This window comes from Mastigoproctus giganteus, chromosome 5 (assembly GCF_048544385.1).
Source record: "Mastigoproctus giganteus isolate SK-2022 chromosome 5, ASM4854438v1, whole genome shotgun sequence".
NCBI lineage: Eukaryota > Metazoa > Arthropoda > Arachnida > Uropygi > Thelyphonidae > Mastigoproctus > Mastigoproctus giganteus.
The window spans coordinates 52,311,775-52,332,624 of NC_143579.1; the positions used below are offsets into that span (position 1 = coordinate 52,311,775).

At 39.3% G+C, this 20,850-nt stretch overlaps 1 protein-coding gene across 3 annotated transcripts in view; it reads left to right on the top strand.

The window, feature by feature from the left end:
* Positions 1–20,850, top strand: part of Prp39 (pre-mRNA processing factor 39) — a 201,037-nt gene that overhangs the window by 60,457 nt on the left and 119,730 nt on the right. The window contains exons 3-4 of one of the 3 annotated variants that reach the window (XM_090374024.1): positions 2,967–3,040; positions 3,156–3,281. Coding sequence is in view for 1 of the 3 variants with exons in the window: in XM_090374021.1 (XP_090230147.1) it covers positions 3,156–3,277 (122 nt within the window). In the remaining 2 variants the exon portion in view is untranslated. The remainder of the gene's footprint in view (positions 1–2,966; positions 3,041–3,155; positions 3,282–20,850) is intronic. The other 2 variants (XM_090374022.1, XM_090374021.1) reach the window with 2 other exon arrangements.

Genomic DNA, 20,850 nt, shown 5'->3' on the forward strand with positions numbered 1-20,850 from the left:
TTATAGGAATAAAGGTATTAGGAAAATGAAAGAGCAAGTGAGAATATCTTGAGTATAGCAGTTCTGAGGTATGGTGGAGCTCCATTTTTTAGTAGTTTTCCTTTTGTGATAAGCATATTATTAGTTTAGTTAAGGATGTTGTTAATACTATGGTATTCCAAACATACTGAAGGAAAAGAGAACTTTAAATCTTTGTAGCTGTGAAAGTGTCCTGCAATATCTTATAGTAAAATTTGAATTTATTGAAATAACTGTGGAGTTATTTGTAGAATCAGTTTCACTGTGGGTTGTCAGTTTCTGTAATTTAAACGACTATATCTGCATGTCTTACTGTACCTGTGTTTTATTATGTTTTAAATTTTTTCATTCTCATCATCAGCTAGTTAAAATTTGATTGTTTCTTATGATTTGCATTGGCCACATTTAGGGGTGGGGCAGGAAAAACATGATCCACAAATTAATTTAATCCAACCCTTAGTTGATGCCCAGATTTTATTGAAATTTAGCTCTTTATCTGTTTCTTCATTGGTTTCTGTCAAGGAAGTTGGTGATAATGACATTTTGTAATGGAACATCAATCAATTTTTCCATACTTTAACAGATTTTCTTGAATTCCAAAATATCTAAAGCTATTTGGATTTTTAATTGTAGTTATACTTTAATGGAATTTACCTGCAAAGGTAATGATTTCTTTAAAGTCACGATTAGAGATATTTGGCCTAGCTTATGTGTAAAATGCGTGGGACTACCTTTTCCTTTTATGTTTTTCTTGGCCTGCAGTTTAAATTGCATAGGAAAAAAAACTGGTTTTGTCTTACAATTAAATGAACTCCTTTTGATAGGTTGCCTTGGTATTATGTTACTTTAAAATAAACAGCATTGCTAAGAGGGTGTTCCACTATTTATTTAAGAGATGAGACACTGCTGTGGTAGCCTGTTTGAAGACTTGCTGATCCATCACCAGATGTCTGGTATCTAGTGACAATTCCCAAACAATCAACAGTCAAGAAATTGTTCAATGTGAACAATTTCTTGACTGTTGTGTAGTACGTGAAGTAGCAATGTTTTATTTTTCAAACAAATGAATAACTATTTTGCAGTGCTATTTCTTTAAAAGCATTGCAGTACCAAGGTAGCTAGACAAAGGTGAAGTTCATTATGTTGTGATATATAAGATATTATTTTTCCAATGCAGTTCAAACTCTGGAGGCTGAAAAAACAAGAGGACAGAGTAGTTCTGTGCTTCTTACAAATTTAGGAAATCCTTTATTTATGACATTCTTCCTTACTGTCATTTGGCAGTGATATTATTTTTTTTAAACTTGGTTTCTGTATGTGTTGCAAATTCCCGCTATAATGACACGTTCTTTAATTATTTATTTATTTTTTTGCACTGTGAGACAGAAGGCATTAATTTGACATGCTTCTGTGTATTGCCAAATGTAGTATAATCTTATACTAATTCTCTCTGTTTGTAAGGTTGGCTGTAGTCCTTGGGATAACGTGTGGTTACTAATGCATATATTATATGATTGAATTCATGCACTGCCCAAAATATGCACTTCAAATTAACTATAATACTAATTTATTGGTTACAGCAATTACAATGAAGGCATGCAAATCCTCTTGGAGGGGTGGGGGTCTTATATGTCAAGGCCTAAGTGTTTGACATCCTGTGTGACATCCTCTGTACTACTGTGAGTACATTTATTTGTTACACTTGTGAAAAGTTCATAGAAAGCACTTTCGTTAGCAGTGAAATTAGAATTGTTAAAATGATTTTGTACCAATGGATGTAAGGTAAGCATTTATATCAAGTGCTTAACTTATTACAAAGTGTAAAGATGATTCATGCAAATGCAGACAAAGAATGTTTCCCTAGTGTGACACCTAGCGCTGTCAGAATTATGAGAGGATGATATTAGATTATGGATAACATGGAAGACTATAGATTGAAGATAAAATGGATAAATACACATTTTTCCATGCATTAGAGACTGCCTGATACTTAATAATAAAAAAAAAAAAAAAAAAAAAAAAAAGTAAATATTGAAGCAGGCTCACACAGCAGCATCTCATTCTTTAAATAAATTGCATTATAAAATGTCACATGGTTGAAAGTAGTGCTGTTATGCAATTTGTTAGTGATGGAGTTCATTCTGTTTTGAGAATGAACTCCACTCTTCTACAGGTTTTCTGCGGGCTGAAAAGTCATCTGTGAGAGTATAGTGGAAGAATGACTGGAAGAATTTCTAAAGTCCTCTTCAATTGAAGCTTGTAGTTAGCTGATCCCAGGTGAAGGGAGTAGGGTTTGCATTTTGTGAGTTATTCTGGTTTTATCAGCCTGCACAACATGCAGATTGGCACATGAACACATACTTTTATAGAAATAATACATAACGATGCAATATGGTTTAAATAATCACTGATGCACCTAAAACCCAACAGTAGGCATTTTAAAAATGTTAGATTCCCCCCCCCAGCCATGAGCAAGTGTTTATTACGGAATAAATGTCCAAGGTTACAATTAGGTTTTTAAGAGTGTCTTACCACTTTTAAAATTCCAGTTTTCATTGGATCTGAATACTGATAATTTCAGTTTAAAATTATATTTATGTAAATCAATATGTTTATCTTATTTCTTTCCATTTGAAAAAAATGTGTCATGTCGGTAATTCTAAGATATTGACAGTTATCCTCATGAGACTATCTGGCCTGGGGTGACATCCTATTTTCCTTCTAAATAACAATAATTGCCTTCCTCCCACCCTTCTCTCCTTCCCATCCTGGTCAGATTAGAAAGTAATAAACATTTACATGCTGTAATTGTTATTTGATTATTGTTATGGGTTTATTAAACCAATCGAGAAAAAAATGGATTGGTTATTAGTTTAATAAAGAAAAAAATAATAATTGATCATTACTCTGTTATAAATAAAAAATAGATATTTTTATTTATTTTTTAGTTGGACCTTGTTAATAGAACAACCTTGGAGTTAAAAATGTACTATACTTTGCTGTAACATTTGGGAACAAACAGGTTTGTAGTTCTGTTAAGTTTGGGATACCTTGCAGGCTGCCATGATTTTATTAACTCATTAGGTAGTATAACAATAATGTGGCGATTTAGTTTACACGTATGCATTTTTTTATAGAAAGTAAAGAAAGTGATCAGAGAAAAGACCACCTCGAACTTGAAAAATATTGGCATGTTGTAAAGGAAAACCCATCAGATTTTACAGGATGGACATATTTATTGCAGTATGTTGAACAGGAAGTAGGTAATCATTTAGCATTTTATTAAACTAGATACAGTGAAATTCTGATTTAATGTTTTTCCAATAAAAATTGGTTTGAAATTTAAAAATTGAAAAACAAGGTTCATAATATGTTTAAATAAATGTAACAGTATTGCCGTTGTCAGTTATTAATAATGTCAGATTTAACTACTTTTCTAGTTCAGGCATATTTAAAATGATATTTTCTGCTCTGGAAGTAATTAAACTTCCAAAACAGACTGATGGCACAAGGTCGGAACTGTACGACAGATGTGGCAAAACAGTCCACCTGAATTCTGCAGTGGTCCGTTTTGTTAGGATGCTTGTATGGGGTTTGACATTGTGCTGAAGGAGAAATTTTTCTTTATTCTCTGGCCTCATTCTTACTCTGTCTGTTCAGAAGATGAAGGATAATCTCCTTTCTTTAACCACAAAACAGAACACGTGATTTTTCCAGTGAATGGCTGAGCTTCAAATTTCTTTATTGGTGAAACCTTGTGTAGCTACTCCATGGATTGCCGCTTTGATTTTGTTTTATAGTGGTGTACTGAAGTCATCTGTGACAATGCTGTCAAGAAAACTATCCATTATCTCATACCAGTCCAAAAGATTGACACAAGCTAGCACTTTTTGCTCTCTGAGACTTGGCATGCCTGAATCCATCTGGCACAATTTCTCATATCCCAGATTGTCCAGAATTGTTTTCAACACATTTAAGTATACTACTACTACTACTACTCCTGTGTACATTTCTTGGATCTTAATGGGTTAGCCTTCATGAATCAGTTTATCCACATCCCCCTTATTTTCCATCATCACTTCAGTGTGAGGATGGCTTGACCTTGGTGCATCCCATCCTACCCTCATAACTGACACACCTAATCCACTGTCTAACTGTGCTTATGTTGGTCATGTTAGCACAGTTAATGGTTTGTTAGACCATTATGGCCCCATAAATATTCTTTCATTGTTAGTGAATCTCAGTGGGCACAGGATGACTGATCCCTTCATTTTCACATTCTACAGACCTCCCACCTGGCATGCATTATTAAAATGTGCAAGATTTTTAAATTTTCATTTGATACCATTACACCTTCTATTTGCATGGTGGGGGAGGGGAGCTCAAGCCAGCCAGATAAGTGTGTTAAGAACTATGGGAGGTTCTTAATGAACAGATTTCATATAAAATTAAGTTATGAGTATATATACTTTTATAAATTAATGTATACTTCAATATATTTAATCTTTACAGATTGAAGTAAAATACAAACTCCCAAAAAACCAAATGTTCCCCCACACTTTGCGAACATTTTGTCTAAAACAAAAGGAGAGGATCATATTCTTTTGCTCAGTGAGAAGTACCTTATTTCTGCAGATGACTACATAGTACACAAGTTCCTACTGAAAAATGATATTCTTATGTTGAGGTAGCATAAATTTTATCAGTTGGCAGTGTGTCATTTTCAAATTTGGAATTTTTTGTAGACAAGTTTCCAGTACTTGGTTGTGTTAAAGAAACAGATGAAGCAATAGATGTTTTGTGAGATAAGTTCTGTCGGTTCCAGTGAGAAACCTCCCTGATGCTATTATGAAAGTAGAAAGAATAGTGGTCCTTGTTTGGGAAACTGACAAGTGCAGGAGGAAGCTTGAAATATAATAAATTATCTCAAGTTGTGCTTGGCATTTTAACATAGGAGTGCTGAGCGGAAGAGAATATTTAGTGTTCAGATCTTGTCTTTGTGGTGAACCTTTAGAAATGCTCCTGACAGCCAAGTCTAGACAGAAGGGTCATTGTTATAAACAAAACTTTGAATCAGTATTTCTGATGAGGGAAAAGACTGTGACAACATCTTCCTTGAAGCAATCAAAGTCTATTCCAACAATAATAAACAGAAATCAATAGTTTCTAATCTTATGTTTAAAAGAATACTATACTGATAAACAATCCAGTGTATTTTAATATAAAATATGAATTTTGCTAGTTACATTTAATTTATATTGCATTATGAACTTGAAAAAAAAAACTCCTTTTTCTGGGAAACCTCTTGTTTTCCTCCTGCTTACAAATGCCTGATGTCCAACTTTTTGAAACTTAAAAGTTGTCAGCTATGCTGAAGGACCATCCCTCATGAACCTTCCAATTTTTAATTTGCCTGTGCAGTCAAGTATACTGAATGTCATGGAATTGTCCAGTTCATTTAATGTGATTAGATTGTTTGCACTTATAAAGTCTTCTAGTTTTCAGCCATTATCATTTGTCCATTGATCATGCCGTAATGTTGGCTTTGCTTTTGAGTTCATCAGGATGATTACATTGTTAGAGATTCACTAAATTTTAATGCCTGATTTAAGTAGTGTAACTGGGAACTGATGCCGATATAAGGTATTTAGTACAGACAAATCAGACTTGGTATTACAAAGTGAATTAATCTTAGTGATTAAAAAGTCAATGTACATATCATAGCCTCTTTTTGTATATAGCTGTGAGCAAATTGGGTACTTGGTGCATCAGCCTCGTTGTGCTGAAACTTTGCCATGATTTGCATTGGTATTGCATTACTCTAAATAAAAGGCACTGCTCTAGTGGAGAGGTATGTTGCTTTTTATTTAAAGTGTAAGCTGCACCTGAACCTAGGTTTCGAATCTGATTGGAGTCTCATCAGTGGGCAGGCAGGCATTGTGAAGACCCTAGCAACTCAGTGACGAGATATCTTCATAATATGTGAGCTGTGAAATGATGCAGGAAGCAAAGTAGGTGAATTAAGTACCAAACCCAGTTTGCTTGTAGCTATGTTTAGACAGAGGCTATGCCTGACATGTACAGTGACTTTGTGGCTTTCATAGCTTGAAGGCTCTTGCCTAGACTTGACTATGTCTGCTTTACTTAGTGTACCATCCCACATAAAGTAGCTTATTTATTATTAGCTATGAAAGCTAATAAAGACATTGTACACATTGGGCACAGCCTGTTTCTGTACATAGCTGTGAGCAAACTGGGTTTGTTACTAACTACATATACTTTTCTGAAAGCATCATCTCTAATCTCACATTGTGGATATACAGTTGATTCCGGTTATTTGGAACACATCGGGACTAGTGCATTTTGGCCCGATTAAGCGGCTGCCCCAATTATCCGAAGTTTCACGTAAATAGTTAAAAATACAATGGACCCCGCTTTACAATTGATTCACTGTACAATCAAATCATGTTACGATGGACTCGCCATAGTAAAGTACCATTCACTATACAACGTGTAGTAAGCGCCGGTCATTGTGATCACGTTTGTGAATTGAATTTTAATTCTATTAAACAGCGATTCTAATTAGCGAAAATAGGCGGAATATTATCCACAGGCTATAACCCTCTATTACCTTACCAATTAAAATATTAAATGATACGTGAAAATCGGAAGAATATACATGATAATCAGAATAATTAATACATACTGTAATATGTACATACTAACTAGTTGACATTTTTGTTCACTGACATTTGTGGGTGGGGGTTAAAATTAAAAACAGTAAAAAGATACGCAATCAATAACAAAGAACATGGCACACACAAATTGCAAGTAACACGATATGTGCAAGTGAGAATGGAGTAACAAGTTATGAAGCTTTAAAAATAGGAATGAAGAGAAGATTCTGAAAATTAATTTTTTTATATGATTGAAGATTTCATGGAAGTGTAAACACATTTCACCATAATAACCACGGAACTCCAGCTGTCGGTATTAGCGCAAATTCAATAAGATCGAGTTTACTATATGTTTGCACTAACAGAAAAGCGCAAATTCAATAAGATCGAGTTTACTATATGTTTGCACTAACAGAAAAGCCCAATAAACAGGGAACTGCTAATTGTTTTTGTTTTATGGTTGTAACCTCCATAAATCCAACTGAACCACATGGTATGGTCGGAGACAATCGTAGGGTAATCTCGAGTGCTGCAGTCTCCTGCCCCGATTAAATGGCATATTGTCCCAATCAAGCAAAGTAAACCCTGGCTAATTTCTTGATTGGGTTCTATTCTTTAAGATTTGTTCCAAATAAACGGCTGCCATATAGTATGGGAAATTGAAGAGAAAGCTGTCAAGGTGACTGGTGACCCAAATAACCAGAATCCACTGTATTATGATTTTAGGATGGGCTTTCTTTGGTTCTACTGTGATTCTTATTACTTTTAGGTTCTTAACATTTTCCTTTAGGATTTTGGTAACGTGTTGTTTGAATGTGAAGCTGGTTTTGGCAGTGCTGTCCTCATTTTCCTTTAATATTACTGCCTGGGTTCTTTTGGCAAAGGGTTAATTATCTTCTGGCCTGTAGAGTTATCCATGCTTTGTTTGTCCCTGCTAATTTGTGTTTTTTTTGCCAGAACTTGTGAAAGTACAAGTCTTGTTTGTTTGATTATTTTGCATGTCTAACACTGTAGTGTCACTGCAGACAGTGAATCTGTATTTGAAGATCATATGATCTCTAAGGGAAATATAGCTGCCGGGATCACCTGATGTTTTTCTGTTTTTTTCCTGACAAAATTCATGACAACACTGCAGTTTCAGTACCACCATGCTCGTATCATGTTATTGGCAACCATCGCCTCACTCTGTATCACGTGATAAGTTATCATCTCAAATGCATCTTCAACTCTGTTACAGTAATCCTCAAATACGACTAGGTACTGGGTGATTTGTTCTCAGTCAGCGGTTGTTCTCTGTGAGATTCCTACTTTTTGCGCAATATTTGTGTCGTGTAAGATTAATGTCCCCTAATTGTGTGAGTAGTCCGGATAACTTCTGTTATATATGTAGAGAAGTCACATTAGCTTCAAGAAAATGTCCCTTAACTCAAGCCATAAAAAAAAAGACCTACTTCTTGCACTTTGGGTGTAAAGTAGGCGATCAGGACAAGAACTGGGCTCCATATGTTGCAGTACCTGTTCGTCAAAACTCAACACATGGGTGAATCGAGAGGGATATTTTATGCCTTTTGCAGTGCCCACGATATGGAGGGAGCCAACAAATCACATCACAGACTGCTACTTCTGTATGGTGCCTCCTATTAGAAAATGGATGACAATGAAGAAAAAGTGGACAGTGATGTACCTGAATATACTATCTGCAATTCATCCTGTGCCTCACAGTGAAGTACTACCTATTCCTGAACTACCTGACTGTTTTTTCTGTACACTCTGATGAAGATGAAGACACCGATGAACATCAACATAATATACACAAAAAAAGTACAGCAGCTGTCTACGTCAAGAGATCCACCATTTTGTCCAGACCTTTCTTCTTCTTCTGAACCATATAAAATCACAGAAAGTGAGCTTAATGACCTCATCGGGGATATTGAACTGCCAAAGGATAAAGCAGAGCTTTTGGCCTTAAGGCTACAACAGTGGAATCTTCTGGATCATTCTGTGAAAGTGACACGATTTTGTACTCGAAATAAAGACTATGATAAATTCTATCACACAGAAGGTGAACTCACTATTTGTAAGAATGTTGATGATCTAATGGCAGCAATGAACATAAGGCATGTTTCAGAAGAATGACAACTATTTGTAGATGCTTCTAAGGTTATTGCACAATTGAAATATGCTGCCTTCAATATCCCTTGCATATGCCATCTACAAAAAAGAAACATACACAAACATATATAAAATCCTCTTCCGATAGTGGCCCCTCGTTGGGGCCACTATCAGAAGTATGAATGGCAGATATGTGGTGATTTAAAGGTAATCGCCATTTTATTAGGACTACAAAAGGGTTATGCTAAGTATTGTTGCTTTCTCTGTAACTGGGATAGTCACGCCAAGAATATGCACTATGAGAAGAGGAGTTGGCCTCAACGAAAATCATTAATGCCTGGAATGTAGAACGTAGCATTTGAACCTCTGGTAGAGCCAAATAAAGTTTTGCTTTCATCACTCCACATCAAACTGGAGCTCATGAAAAATTTTGTGAAGACTTTGGAAGTGAACAGGCCTGTATTCACAAGTACAGAGAAGATTAAGGCAGGTGTTTTCTTTGGTCTACAAATTAGGCAACTTTTCAAAGGTGAACAGTTTGTATTTGTCCTTAGTGATAGTGAGAAATCGGCATGGAAAGTCTCAAAATCTCCAAATGTTTCGACTGATTTTGTAGGAAAGGTTAAAGCTGGCAACTACGGGCAGCTTGTGGAAAATCTCATTACTTCTTACAAAAAAACTGGGGTGCAACATGTCATTGAAGATGCACTTCTTGCACTCACAACTGGATTTCTTCCCTCCATAGTGTGGTGCCATCAGTGATGAACACTGCGAACACTTTCACGAAGACATTGCAGTGATGGAACAAAGATACAAAAAGCAAATGGAGTGCTGCCATGTTTGACGATTATTGTTGAATGGTGAAAAGGGATGCTCCCGAAGCTGAATACAAGCAAAAGGTGAAGAGGTCCCATGTTTGATATATGTATGTTCGTAGCTACATCTTACCCTGCGACATGGGCACCTGTACGTGGTGGGGGGGCTTCCCAGTGACACTGCTGGTCTTCCAGATGGCCATCACTGGGATCCAATGCCCACGGCCTGGGTTCCAGGCTAACGTCAATGGAATCCAGTTTGTTTGCTGTGCACTGCAACCTGTGGAAATTTGGAAAGGGGGATCCTGGTGGTTGAGGGGCCCAGCTTCAATACACCACTTTGGCCACTGCTTCGACAAGATGGGTGGTCCTGGATGGCTCAGCCAGGATCAGTTGGCTAGTAGGTTCGCCTGCAAGGGTCAACCGTGTCGATGTCACGCCCCTACTCTCACGGTCCGAGAGAGGATTCCAGCTGGCGGAGGCACGGGTATAGTATCTGGGTAGCCCTCTCCCGAGCACATTTTTTGCTTGCCAGGTAGTGGTGGGTGGGGAGCCCAGACACTGAACCATTCCAAAACACTTATGAACCCTGAAACTACAAACTTTTCTCCTGATCACAAGGATCGTGATCTTTCAGCCTTTTCAACTTACAACTATCACAGAGGCTGTAGCAATTCACCTTACAGTGGGGTTCTTATTAACCGTTTGCTCTGTTTATTTGCCACCTGGTATTGACATCTTCCAGGAAGACTTGATGATCTGGTCATGCAATTGCCTCCCCCTTTATTGCTTCTTGTGGGTTTTAATGGACATAACACTCTGTGGGGGTAGTGCTAACATCAATGGAAGGGGACGAGTCATGGAGCATATGCTCACTGACAATGACCTCTCCCTCCTAAATGTGGGAGCAGACACCTTCCACATGCCTACCCGTATGTTTTCTGCCATTGATCTTTCTATCTGCTCCCCTTTTCTTCTCCCTTCACTTACTTGGGAGGTGGAGAAAAACCCACATGGAAGCAATCACTTCCTCGTGATAACCACCCTCACTAGTGGTAGACCGTGTCAGACATTTAGTTTACCGAGGTGGAAGATTGATCTGGCTGACTGGAATGCCTTTCAACATCTGGCAAATCTTGACATCACTACAGTCAGTCAGGAGCATATCAATGATGCAGTCACGTACGTCACAGAAAATATTGTCCATGCAGCTGCAATTGTAATCCCAAAAACATCCAGCCGGTTTCCACTATTTCCTAAACCTTGGTGGAATTCAGAATGCGCAACAGCAAAAAAGGCACAAAACAAAGCCTGGGGGATATTCCGACAATATCCCCCAGGATATTTAATGATAATTTAATAATATTTAAACGTGCATGTGCAAAAGCACGTTACATCAAACTTCAGAGCCAAAGGAAATGTTGGATCCATTTTACATCATCCATAACCTAGACTGCCAGCTCAAAAGTAGTATGGGATAACATCTGGGATACCCACCATGCCCTTCGGTGATCCTCGAGCACAATGGATGTCCAATTGCAGACCAAACTGCAGTTGCAAATACTCTAGGGGAAACATTTGCAAAAATCTCTGCAATAACATCATTCCCCCCCAGAGTTTTTGGTCCTGAAAGAGAAACGTAAGGAACATCCATTAAACTTCTCTTCAAAAGGGCTTGAACTGTGGGGCCAGATGACACCATTACGAAATGATAAAATACCTGTCACCACAATGTAAAGATCACCTATTAATTTTATTTAATAAAATTTTTCTTAACAAACAATTTCCGGATTCCTGGCGAAAGTCTTGCCTTCCCAAAGGATCCTAGTAACTATTGTCCTATCGCTCTGACAAGCTGTTTGTACAAGATCCTGGAAAGAATGGTTAATGCCTGCCTTGTGTGGTATTTGGAAACAAATGGACTTGCTTTCCAGGACACAGTGTGACTTCTGAAGATACAGACCCACTTTGGATCATTTAATCCCACTTGAAACATACATTCGTGATGCTTTTATTAAATCTGAGCATGTGATAGCAGTCTTCGATATTGAAAAAGTGTATGACACAACCTGGCGATTTGGAATATTACAATACCTCTACAACTTTGGTCTTAGAGGTAACCTCCCTCTTTTTATTAAAAACTTCCTTTCGAATCGCCATTTTCAAGTCTGTTTAGGATTTACATTCTCTCAAGAGAGTTGTCAGAAGGAGGGAGTCCCACAAGGGTCTGTTCTAAGTGTCACGCTTTTCGCAATCAAAATAAACTATCACAGAACAACTTCCATCCACGGTAAATAATGCCCTCTATGTTGATGACTTTATTATATTTTGTCATTCATGCAATATGAGGGTCATTGAAAGGCAACTGCAGAAAACCATTGATCACCTTACATCTTGGTCATTGGCTAATGGGTTCAGATTTTCATCACAGAAGACCGTTTGTGTACACTTCTGTTGCAAACAGTCTTTATCCTGAACCAGATTTAAGGCTAGGACAAAACAACATCCCAGTCAAAGCAGAAGTCAAATTCCTTGGCCTTATTTTCGACAAGAAACTAACATTTCTTCAACATATTTGTCAGCCTAGGACGAGGTGTGTTAAAGGTTTAACAACTTTTGTGCCCTTTCGTCAACTTCATGGGATGCTCTCGGGTTTATGGATCTGCTAGAGATAGTGTACTTCGGTGGTTTAGATCCAGTCCACCCTCAGGCCATTCAGACAGCCACAGGAACATTTCGCACATCTCTTGTCCCAATCTTGTGCCTTTATGTTGAAGTAAGTGAACCATCTCTATCTCTTCAACGTAAGCAGTTGTCTGTACATTACACCTTTAAATTGAAATCCCTGTCCGATCATCCCATGTGAGCATCAGTTTTTGAGCCACGCTGGGAAAATCTCTACAATACCCGCTGTACTGCCAACAGACCTTTTGGTATTTGGATCCAAGGGCTGTTAAATGAACTAAATATGACGGTAGACAAAGTTGCTCAGTCACCAAGGAACTCCTTCCGCCCTGGTATGCACATCTTCCAACTTTTGACTTCTCCCTTATGATCATGGAGAAGGCTAGTATGCCACCTGCCATCTACCAACAACTCTTTGCATCACATAGAGTGCAGTACTCTGACTTTCTGCCAGTCTATACAGACGGCTTGAAGTCAGAATCTTATGTGGGATCTGCTGTCTTATTTCCTCACAAAACATTATCATATAAGATCCCACAAGAAACTAGCATCTATACTGCAGAGTTGCATGCAATTGAAATAGCTCTTGAGTTCATTATAAATAGTGATTACCAAAGGTATATGATTTATTGTGATTCATTGAGCATGTTACAGGCTCTACTGTTGATGAGGTACAACTCTCATCCGGTCCTGTCCCGGATCTGGCAGATGCTTTGTTCTCTCAATGAATCAAAATTTGACATTCGCTTCTACTGGATCCCAAGCCACATTGGGATCTGGGGAAATGAATTAGCTGATGCTGCTGCTAAATCAGCCAATTCCCTGGATAATCATTGCCTGTCAGTTCCCTATACAGACTACAAGCAAATAATACGCTCTAAATTATATTCCCAATGTCAAGACTCTTGGCACGGACAGACCACAAATAAACTACATCATATTAAGCTTATAATCATGCAATGGCAGTCCAGGGTCCGAAGAGAGGAAGTTGTTCTTGCTTGGCTCCGCATAGGTCATAGTCATCTAACGTACTCCTTTTGCTGAGGGTGGATGGCCCACCTATGTGTGACGTGTAACCATTATTTTAACTGTTTGTCACGTTTTTATCGAATTTGTCACGTTTTTGTCTTCAGAGAAGCATTTTTTAGAAATTTTAATAATCTGGCTTGAACCATTTACACTCAGTCAGATTTTAGGTGACAGAGACAACATTTTTGACATTTTTAACTTTTTACCATCGATCAATTTATATACAGAGATTTAAGTTTATATTTTTATACTTTTTTTATATAACTTTTAACCGTAGTATCATATTTACCTTTTTGACATGGTAGCCTGTTTTTAGGCTGACCAATATTTTTGTATTAGCTTTATTTTTTGATTTGGCGCATTATGACCACAGTTGCCAAATGTGCCATTAAAAACCAAATCATCATCATCATCTTACTGCCATATAAATAAAAAATACCTTGTATAAATATCAAAAACTACTTTTTTCAAAAACAAGAGCCAATCTGCCATTTTAAGCACTATTTCCGTGTTTAGCACCCCAAAATCTATAAAGTAAACTTACTTTCATGCCTGTAACAAGATATGACCCGAAATTTGTTGTTCAGTGTAATATGCAGTATTACACTACACAAATCAGCCTTTGCTATTTAATATTTAAGGTGAATAATATTTAACTGAACCTAAATAAAGATCAGTGTCACATGTTTTTTTGATTCTGAGGCTATTACTCAACTATGCTATTACTAAGCACATTTGAACATTTAAAAGATTTAGAAACTTCATAATTTTGTCCTGTGAATTTCACCTTGCAAAAAATTCATAGCCCTATTGGTAATGCATTGTGACCTTATATATAGGTTTATGCATCAACCAAATTATATATTCCCACAAGTGTATAATCTAGCTCAGTGTTTCTCAATCTTTTTACTCTCGTGGCACATTTTCCAAAGAAGAAAATTTTCGCGGCACACCTACGTAGTCATAGAAGAAGAAATTTCTAAATTTCGCGGCACACTTGGAAAATTTTGCGGCACACCCTTTGAGAAACACTAATCTAGCTGCCTCTACTCTGCCAGATAGTGACCGGCAGGAGTTGAAGTAGTGTGTATGGGGGGGGATATTGTTGAGGCCACATTATATCAAGATACCTGGGTATGTTCTTGCTATGTGTATACCATATCCAAAAATTTCATTATTTCATACGTGTCCTCCCTACCCTTTTTTTACTACTGAATACATCATGAATAGTCAAACTAATGGAACAAACTTATCTGTGTAAAGATCTAAACCTCCCAAACACTTCCTTGTTCATTTTACAAATGTACATGGTCTCAGTTTCAATCTCAGTGATGTCCATTTCCACTTACAGTTTGCCAAACTCTACGTACCTTTTCTGAAAAGAATCCCAATTATTGGTTGATTCAACCACTGCTCATCTCAGTTGTTTGAATTATTCACTATACGATTCCTTTTGCTTCAAAGATGGTACTTGTGCATATGTCCGATCTGATATTCCCTGGCAGAGACTCGGTAATTTGGAATCTCCTCTTTTCAATCTTCTCCGGCTTAAAATCTCTGTCCCATTCTGTCAAATTCATCTGTTGCCTCCATCGATCTCCCAACTCCACTAGTCACTTTCAGCTCTTTGACTTGCTCTCTTTGAAACTTGACTCTCACCAGTCCAACTTTCCTAACAATGAGGTAATTTTTCCTTGGTGATTTTAATGTTCACAACTCCAGTTGGCTTCCATTTTCCAGTCACATGGACCCAGCTGTTTGAAATTCTGAGGCTTTTGCAATTACTAATAACCTTGCATTGTTCACTTACCTACCAGAATACCGGGCAGTCGTAACCAATGTTCTTAATCTTTTTATAATAACAACCCTTCTACTAACACGATTGATTTGAGTGGTCATCTAGGCAACTCAGATCAATACTTAGCGATCTGAGTTGCCTAGATACTCCATTGGAGAAGATGGTCTCTTCTCCTCTCTTGGCTATTCCCAACCCCGTGTTGTTTGGTATTACAAGAAAGCAAAATGGGATGATCTGTAAGATTTCTTTTCTTTTCGTTGGTTGGATTATGGTTTTAAATTTTCTGATATTATTGCTGCTCAGATCTTACCAGTGAAATTCTTGTAGGGATGTAATCATTTATTCCACACTCCACTTTAAAATCTTGTCCTTTATCCAAACTTTGGTTTTCCAATAAATGTGACAAGGCTTTTCAAGATGAGAATATTGAAATTGGCTTGCATCCAAATTTCCAGGTTAATTTTCTGCCTGCAAGGAAGCTCGCAACAATTGTTAAGCAGTTTCTAGTCACATGGACCCAGCTGTTTGAGATTCTGAGGCTTTTGCAATTACTAATAACCTTTCATTGTTCATTTACCTACCAGAATACGAGGCAATCTTAACCATTACAAGCATAGATAAAGCACTAATCAGACTAAATTTTGAACAGGCTAAGAGCAGAAAACTTGCTTCTTGTCCAAATGGTAATCAGGCATTCTGGTCTCTTGCCAAAGCTGTTGGCCAAAACTTTTGACCATCTCAATTCCCATTTCTACCAATACTGGATAGTTCTATTGCAACCTCAGCTAAGGATAAAGCCGACCTGCCAGCATCCTACTTTTCTTCTAACTTTTATTTTGATGATCTGGGCAAACCCCCTATTATTCCCAGTACACTCTCTTCACTGAAATGAGCCACTGACATCTCAGGAAATTAGGTTGCAGGACCTGCCAGAGTAATCTTAAACTACTGGTGTTCCTTGACTGCCTCCATGAGGCAAAGTGTGGGCAACGTTGGGCCTCAGCAGGGGTCTGGCAACTAAATGGCCAGAAGAACAACGGTACACAACACTTATACGTAAACAATACCCATATACTTTTAAATCTCTGGCCTTTACAGTGTTCTGTATCATAAGACAATGTATACCACATGGAGATGGGGGGGATACCCCTGGTGCCAATTGACCCTAAACACACTTGACTTTACACTCCATTCAATGCCTCCTGTACTTTCCATCGAAAGTATGTCAGAAGAATTTTGAACAGTTTTAATACCAAGAAAGTGCGAGGTCCCGATGGTATTTCTCCGCTCTCAAAACCTGTGCTCCACAGGTGTTTTCCCTTCTTGGAAATTTGCTCATACCCAACCAGTTCTTAAAGTGTGACAAAACCCTCCCACCCAATTATCATCCCATTACACTTCTACTCTTTCCATAGTAATGCAGAAATTTATTAATCACTAACTCCTAAACTATTCGAAACCTTCCAACTGATCAATGATTGTCAATATGGATTCCATCAGTATTGATCTACTGGTGATATACTGGTGATATACTGGCTTATATTACCCATCTACGGACAAATTTAATGAAAAAGTTTGGTGAAATTCGAGCAGTTGCTCTTGACATTTCAAATTCTTTTGTTTGTGTTTGGCCTAAAGATCTTCTAAATAAGCTTCCATATTATGGTTTGCCAACTGTTTTTTTGTAATTGTCTATCCAGTTTTCTCTCTGATTGCCAGTGATTGTAGACAGCTGTTTTCCCCTCGACATGGGCACCTGTACGTGGTGAGGGGACCTCCCAGTGACGCTGCTGGACTTCCAGACTAGCATCACTGGGATCCAACGCCCACAGCCCAGGTTCCAGGCTTACATCAATGGAATCCGGCGTGTTTGCCGTGCGCTGCGACCCGTGGAAATTCGGAAAGGGGGATCCTGGTGGTTGAGGGGCCCAGCTTCAATACACCACTTTGGCCCCTGCTTCGACAAGACGGGTGGTCCTGGAAGGCCCGGCTAGGATCAATCGGCTAGTAGGCTCGCCTGCGAGGGTCAACCGTGTCAATGCCACGCCTCTACCCTCATGGTCCGAGGGACAGGATTCAGGCTGGCGGCGGTGCGGGTATAGTGTCTGGGTAGGTAGCCCTGGCGTTCCACTCCCGAGCGCATTTATTGCATGCCGGGTAGTGGGCGTCCCTTTGGGCTCCGTGGTGGGTGGGGAGCCCGGGCACTGAACCACTTCAAAACTTCATGAATCCTGATAAACATATTCCTTCAGGGGCCCCAACCCAGTACCTATCTGAAAACATAGACAACGATACTGATAGCATTATTGCTAAAAAAAGGCAGAGAACTGAAGTACCATCAGGGCCAGTCCCAAGGTTCTTAATTATCCAGTCTACCAATGAGACACCAATTGGTAAAATGTCGCCCTTTTTTATACAAAAAGGGTTAGACGGGTTAGCAGGTTCACCCAAATCAGTTAAGAGGCTTCGTTCTGGAGACCTTTTAATTGAAACTAAAAAGACCGGCAATCTGAACATCTACTCCGAACAACATCAATCGGAGGAATCCCTATAACAGTGACACCACACAGAACACTCAATTCATCGAGAGGTGTCATTTCGGAGTGGGACCATCTCGACGTAACCGAGGAGGAAATCTGCTCCGAATTAAAACCACAGGGAGTCATTGCCGTCAAGAGAATTACTGCGCGAAGGGATGGAAAAATTGTTAAAACCAGGAGCGTTATCCTGACTTTTAACTCTCCTAAACCTCCTGATGAGATTAAAGCTGGATACATCAACTGTTCAGTACGTCCATACGTTCCGAACCCTTTAAGGTGTTTCAAATGCCAGAAGTATGGACATTCTCAAATGGCCTGCCGTGGAGTCCTTGCATGCGCTCGATGCGGTGCAAAGGACCACAAAACAACAGCATGTTCAGCCGCAAAACCCACCTGCATTAACTGTGAAGGCGAACACCCGGCCTATTCACGAGCATGCCAGAGGTGGAAAGAAGAAAAAGAAATTCAACGGCTGAAGGCAGAACTAAATATATCATACCAGGAGGCAAGGAAATCGGTCAAACCCCTGAATATCAACAAACCTACCTACGCCCAGAAGGTAGCAGGGAGATGTTCCGTCGGAACTCAGACGGACATGACCATTCCTCCAAAGGAGTCTTTCACTCCCATCGCGCGGTATCTCTTAAGTTCTCAAAAACCTGCACAAAAGGACCAATCAGCTGCCACTCCTATATCGGTACCTCCTAATGCTCCACAAATAACAAACGTAATTATGAAAGAAAAGAATAAGAAAGGGGAAGTCCCCCCCCAGTACCCAAGAAAAGATGGATGTCGAGCAGAAGGAGGTACCCGAAGATTCAGTCTTGGAACTCTTTGCGGAGGAGGAAATGGACACGGGACAGCGTCCATTCTTCCCCAAAAAAGATAAATCCAAGACTGATAAAAGTAAGCCCTCAGCACCTCGGAAGTCGCCTGATGGACCCACCAAGCCAAAATAATGGCTAAATTCCTACAATGGAATTGTCGTGGATTCCGGCGAAATAATGATGACATCAAGGCCCTCCTGCAAAAGCACGAGCCAGTTTGCTTTTGCTTGCAGGAGACATATCTAAAGGCAAATGATGATCCCACCATGCACAACATCACAGTTTTTCGAAAGGATAGAATTGCGGATGGCTCTGTACATGGGGGAGTGGCTATCCTTGTGGGTAACCAGACCCCAGTGCAGCCCTTGCTAATTACAACCAGCATAGAGGCTGTTGCAATTCGCCTTTCAGTGGGATTTTTATTAACTGTGTGCTCCATTTATTTGCCACCTGGGACTGACATCTCCCAGGCAGACCTTGATGATCTTCTAACGCAGCTGCCTCCCCCTTTCTTACTTCTCGGGGATTTTAATGGACATAACACTCTGTGGGGTAGTGCTAACATCAACGGAAGGGGAAGAGTCATAGAGCGTATGCTCAATGACAATGATCTTTCCCTTCTAAATACTGGAACAAACACCTTCTTCCACATGCCTACCCGTACTTTTTCTGCCATTGATCTCTCTATCTGCTCCCCTTCTCTACTCCCTTCACTCACTTGGGAAGTGGAGGAGAATCCATACGGAAGTGATCACTTCCCTGTGGTAACCTCGTTACACAGCGGGAGACCATGTCTTCCCTTCAGGTTACCACGGTGGAAGATTGATCAGGCTGACTGGACTGCCTTCCAACATCAGGCAAATTTTCATCTTAGCACAGTCAGTCAAGAGTCTATCAATGATGCAGTTAAGTACATCACAGAAAATATTGTCCAAGCAGCCGCAAATGCTGTTCCAAAAACATCTGCCCGGTTTCCACCATTTCCTAAACCTTGGTGGAATTCACAATGCACAGCAGCAAAAAAGGCTCAAAACAAAGCGTGGGGATATTCCGCCGATATCCCACCACAACCAACCTTATAACCTTTAAATGTGCACGAGCCAAAGCACGATATATCCGCCGTCAGAGTCAAAAGGAATCGTGGATCCGTTTTACATCATCTATTAACCAGTCTACCAACTCTAAGGTAGTCTGGGATAAAATCCGGAAAATGAAAGGAAAATATACATCCCACCCTTCTTCAATCCTAGATTATAATGGATACGCTATTGCAGATCCAACTGCAATAGCCAATTCTCTTGGGGAAACATTCTCTAACATCTCTGCAACATCTTCGTATTCCACAGAGTTCCTGGTCCTGAAACATAAACTGGAAAAACAAGCACTTAATTTTAAGACCAAGGGCCTCTATCCCTACAACGGGGCATTCACTATAGAGGAACTGAAAAGAGCCCTCACTGTTTTCAAAGCAAGTGCTGTTGGACCAGATGGCATCCATTATGAAATGATTAAACATCTTTCACCAAAATCTATGGATTGTCTGCTCCTTCTGTATAACAGAATCTTTACTGAAGGGCAGTTTCCGGACTTCTGGCGAAAGGCAATCGTTCTTGCCTTTCCTAAGCCAGGAAAGGATCCAAAAGTCACCACCAATTATCGTCCTATTGCTCTGACTAGCTGTCTGTGCAAAATCCTGGAGAGAATGGTCAATTCTCGTTTAATATGGTATTTAGAATCAAATGACCTTCTCTCCAGCATCCAGTGCGGCTTCCGAAGGAACCGGTCCACTTTGGACCATCTTATTAGATTGGAAGCATCCATCCGGGATGCTTTCCTAAAACGCGAACACTTGGTGTCGGTGTTCTTTGACATGGAGAAAGCGTATGACACAACTTGGAGATTTGGCATTTTAAAAGATTTACATATCCTAGGCCTAAGAGGACATCTGCCCTTTTTTATTCAAAACTTTTTAGCCAATCGATCGTTCCAAGTTCGTGTGGGATCCTCACTCTCTCGCTCCTTTAGCCAAGAAGAGGGAGTACCACAAGGATCAGTATTAAGTGTCACGCTTTTCGCCATCAAAATAAATTCCATCACAGAACAACTTCCTCCAACTGTAAACAGTGCCCTCTATGTTGATGACTTTAGCATTTTTTGCCAGTCGTGCAACATGAGGGTTATTGAAAGACAACTGCAGAAAGCCATTGATAGTCTGAATTCCTGGGCACTTGCTAATGGCTTCAGGTTCTCGCCGGAGAAGACCGTTTGCGTACACTTTTGTCGCAAGCGTAATCTTCATCCTGAACCTGAATTAAGGCTCGGACAAAATGCTATTCCAGTAGCAGCGAA